The following is a 4,773-nucleotide window of genomic DNA, read 5'->3' as shown; positions in this document are numbered from 1 at the left end:
TAATTATTTATTTTTATTGTATCATGGACGAAGATTGGCTCATTCAATGGCAGAGGAACTACATGGCAGGTGGCCAGATGCAGCCACCAACCCAGATGTCAGGCCAGCAGACAACGGCCTTCTCTCAAGAAATGAGTCCGTTAATGTTTGGTGGAATGAATGGGTTTAACGGTCTGAATGGCATGAATGCAGTAGGCTCTGACGCAATAGGTGGGATGAGTGGGTTGGGAGTAATGAATGGGATGGGAATTCAGAACGGAATTATGGCTCGCATGAACGGTGGGATTATGGGAATGGGTGGGTTCATGGGAATTGGTGGGATGATGGGAATGGGAGCAATGAATGGTGGAATAGGTGGAATGACCTCTGCGTTTGGTCCAGCCATGTTCTCACAAATGCAACAACCCTCCAATGTAAGTTTTTGTTAAATTTGTTAAATTTGTGAAGAAAATAGCTACATCTGTAAGATCTGTCAACCACTGGTGACACAGCATTCCTGTGGGAAAAAAAAATTACATTGAAAATTGGAAAATGTATGAATGCAAGATGCAATTTATACCCACCACGTCTCTGTTGCCCACGGGGGAAGTCACGAAAGCCTAGTGGAAGCTTTGAAGTCAAAGGACTAGGTGGGAAAATTGATAGCTTTGGTACCAAGGTGGACACACTCGAGCTCAAAATTTCAGAAATAGAATATTGGAAAAATAAGGCGGAATCAGCAATCATAGATCTAGAACATGTAACTAATGCTCACGAGAAGAGAATTAGTAATCTGTCATATTACAATAGAAGAAACTGCCTTGAAATTCATGGAGTGCCAGAAAATCCAACTGAAGATCTCATGGAAGTGGTAGCCGATCTAGGCGCCCACTTAGGAGTATATGTCGATCAAAAACACTTTGATGTCATGCCCCATAGACTACCAAGCAAGTATGGAATATAATAGACCAATAATAGTGAAATTTGTTAACATTTGGAAGAGAGATGAATATATGGAAGGCAAGAAAGGGAAAAAACCCTCAACCAGTCATATTGGCTTTGCGGGGGAGAGCCAACCAATATACATCAATAACAATCTCACACCAGAGAAGAAGTAACTGGCTGTGAAAACAAGAGTAAATTTCTAAGGACACGGATTACCAAGTGTGGACTGTAAGTAGTGGAAAAATTCTTGTAGCTAAGAAAGGAACTAATCACAAACATCAAATAACCAACGAACATGACCTCGACAAAATTAGCCGTAACCCTCTCGGATAACAACATCAACACTCAAGAAAAGCTAATCCAGCAATAAGATGAAAATAAAATTTCTTTTAGTCATAAAAACATAAATGGTGTATTTTCGAACTTAAGAAGTATCAAAGCAAATGATGGAGAAAAATTTGATTATATTAAAACCTTGATCGATAAATATCAACATATTGAAGTATTATGTCTTTGCGAGACCTGGCTACAAGAAGATGAGGAAAAGTTCTTTAAGATCAAAGGGTACCAGGACAAACACATTATCAGAACCAATCAGAGAGGAGGGGTGTATCAATCTATGTGAAAGATGGAATAAAAATCCTCCATATCATGCAAATCAACAAAGAAGTACAAAACATTGTGATGATGCTTAAACTGAAGAATGTGATATTTAATGTGATAGTAGTATATAACCCGAAAAAAGAGCTAATATATAACTGCATATCTGAACTGGAAAGCATACTTGAAAAACTGGGAAATACAAATACCATAATAGTTGGTGACTTTAATGTTAATATAGCAGAGCAAGAAAAAGAGACTGAGGAATATGAATGGTTCCTAGCTAACAAAGGATATACTATCAGAAACACCCTTATAAAAAGACCAGCGAGCAATGCACTTTTAGATCATATATCAACAAATATAGCTGTTGGCCACTGGTGCATTTTCACTGTGCTACTCACACGCTAAATAGGGCGCTTTAATGTAGAAAAGTCATGAAAACCGATAATATGACATAAAGGTCTGCTATAGCAGGTGAGTGACGGCCTTACAAACGCACCCGCACGAAGCAACAATCTTATCCAGGCCGGCGTTCGAGCTGAATGGGTCGGATCGGAAAAATATGAGCAGCGATAGAAAGCTTGAACTTAAAGCTGCAATCGGCCCGCTTTGACCCACCCCCTATCTTTAATGTTTAAGGAGCTAGACCCGAGGGAAGCAACGCCGGCCAGGGGCGTGGCTTCACCGCTGCGCGAGATCAGGCGCGGCGGAGCGGCGAGCAGAGCCGCTCACGGCAATCTTTGACGGATCGGCGTTCGAGCTGTATAGGTCGGATCGAAAAATATTAACAGCGATGGAAAGCTTGAACCTTTAGCTTCAATCGGCTCGCTTTGACCCGCCCTCCTAGTTTAGGCACTAGAGCCGACGGAAGGCGCGCCGGGCGGGCCGGGCCGGGCGCGCTGCACACCGCGGAGCCACCGACTGGCGCTCCAGGCAATCTTTGCCGGGTCGGCGTTCGGACTGTATGGGTCGGATTGAAAAATATTAACGGCGATGGAAAGCTTGAACCTTAAGCTACAATCGGCTCGCTTTGACCCACCCTCTATCTGTAATAGTTTAGAAGCTAGAGCCGACGGAAGCGCGCCGCGCCGCTTCTCGCCCATTGCTCCCCGTAGGAGAGCCGGCCGGGGCAGAGCCACAGCGATCGCAGCGCTCGGCTGCGGCCGGCGGCCGAGACAACAACTCGGCACGCGCCCGGCAGCTCGTGCGACGCTGAAAGCCGTTCCTCCATAACCATTGTACTCCGTGGACCGACTACAGACTACCGATGTCGGGGAGCGGTGACGGGAACCGACACTCGTGGCGCGCTCTGGCGGAGGGGACTCGGCTCGGCCGTCCGGTTCGGTTCGGCTGACGCGCGATCGGGGGGGACCTGTTCCAGCTCGGTTTGTGGCTCCGTATCTATTCCTGACCGCCGCTCCCCTGCGCGCCCGCCCACCACCGCTCTCTGCATCCGCCTTTGTGCTTCTTAGTTCCGGGCAGGGCTTCATTGAAATACCCTATTAAGTTGTAAAAAAGGCCTCATGTTGGGAAATACAGACCAACAGACAAACAAACAAAATGAAGCTCTTGCAGTGGAGTATTATGTTCATTTTATGTAACAATCTGTCAAAATTCGAACTTATGATGAAAACCTTCATCGAACAGTAGTAGTATTCCCCTAATTTTGGAGTAGTAAGTCCCCCAAAAATGCTGTTAGCATGACAATTTTGGGGGCCGAAAGGCCCTATTTCCGTAAACACTCCTGCTATCTTGTCTTAGGTGTCAGCGCTGTAGGCCTAGCCGTATGTGCGCCAGGCGAGTCGCAGCGTAACAGTGTTTTATGAGAACGCGGAGCCTGGTGACGTGGTCAGGCGTACATATACCTAGTGTAGTTTGTTGTTTGTAACGTTGCCATGCATTTATTTCCTAAGAATATAAGGGAGTTTACAGGTCAACAGTTTTGAATGAACTTGTCTTAAAATTTTTAAGGAAACCACAAAGAGAACAGACGTTCTGCGCGTAGTGAGACTTCATCAGGACCTGCTAGTGGTCAGCAGGCAGGTAGAGGTGCTCTTCTCCGATAGCATAATGCATTATATGCTCTGCTGCTTCTCGGTGCCGCTCATAAGTACTCTACAGGTAAATACCGTGCGTTCTGGTGTGTTTCCATGGTGGCATGGCTAGGTTTGTTCATAGTCGTACTGTTCCCTGCCAATCTTAACCAAGCACAGTCGCAACTTTACTTGGCGCACGACTTTTATTGGCTAAGCGATAAGCGAAGACCGAGGGGGCAATAACTCCCATTTTAAGTGTACACATGATTCCCGAAAGAACTGATTCCCGTTGATTCCCGTGATTCCTGGTGATTCCCGTTGATTCCCGTGATTCCTGGTGATTCCCGTTGATTCCCGTGATTCCTGGTGATTCCCGTTGATTCCCGTGATTCCCGTTGATTCCTCGCATTCCCGTTGATTCCCGGTGATTCCCGGCGATTCCCTGTGTTTTTCGCTGATTCCCCTTGATTCCCGATGATTCCCGATGATTCTCGGTAATTCCCTTGATTCTCGTTGCTTCTAAAAATTCAAATTTTTCATTTCCCCTGGAAAAATCGGGTGATTCGACTCTCATCGTCTCTGAGCATAAGACATTTTCTATTCAATTTGTAAAGAGGAATCCAAATGTGGTACTGAAAGTTGAATTTTGTAACTTCTGAAAGAAACAAAGTTTTCAAATTTTAAATAGAATAGTGTTTACTTGTGCATATGGGTGGAAGTCACCTAATCTCTCAATAGGACATGTCAAAACGTTTATTAGACACACAACTTAATTTCACTATAGCCATGGACTTGCAAAGGACTCAACAATATTAGAGCCAATATCGCAAACTCAGGTGGGTACACCCATCGAAATGATATATACAACCGCTAGCTATGTCTCCAGTCGTATTATGCTGAGTGATACTCAAATAAAATGGTGAGAGCTTTAAAATTACTTTTGATGGTATAATATACTACAGAAATTTTAATTAACACACTTCAGTGACAGTGATCTTAAAGACCAAAAAGATAGATTTAATAAAAATGAATAAAAGAGTGCCAATTTACCTATAAATACCCAAATAGTTTATTAAGTGCATTTAAGCTTCATTCTATGACAAAAGATTCTCCAAAATTTCCAGTTAATTATTTCCTGGGACTCGTAACACTTATAAAGAATTGGATTTGTTTGATCAAATAAATTGAGCAATTGTCAAACAAATCCAAT

The 4,773-nt window shown here is 43.8% G+C and overlaps 1 protein-coding gene across 1 annotated transcript in view; it reads left to right on the top strand.

Annotated features, from left to right (window-relative positions):
• Positions 1 to 4,773, top strand: part of LOC127751050 (uncharacterized) — a 49,699-nt gene that overhangs the window by 31,063 nt on the left and 13,863 nt on the right. Inside the window, exon 2 of the mRNA XM_052273996.1 lies at positions 3,499 to 3,648. Coding sequence (XP_052129956.1) covers positions 3,598 to 3,648 — 51 coding nt within the window. The 5' untranslated portion in view covers positions 3,499 to 3,597. The remainder of the gene's footprint in view (positions 1 to 3,498; positions 3,649 to 4,773) is intronic.

Source organism: Frankliniella occidentalis, unplaced genomic scaffold, assembly GCF_000697945.3.
Source record: "Frankliniella occidentalis isolate FOCC.00 unplaced genomic scaffold, Focc_3.1 Scaffold323, whole genome shotgun sequence".
Classification (NCBI taxonomy): Eukaryota; Metazoa; Arthropoda; class Insecta; order Thysanoptera; family Thripidae; genus Frankliniella; species Frankliniella occidentalis.
Note: the sequence above shows the minus strand (reverse complement) of the source record. Positions and strands in the feature narration are given on the sequence as shown.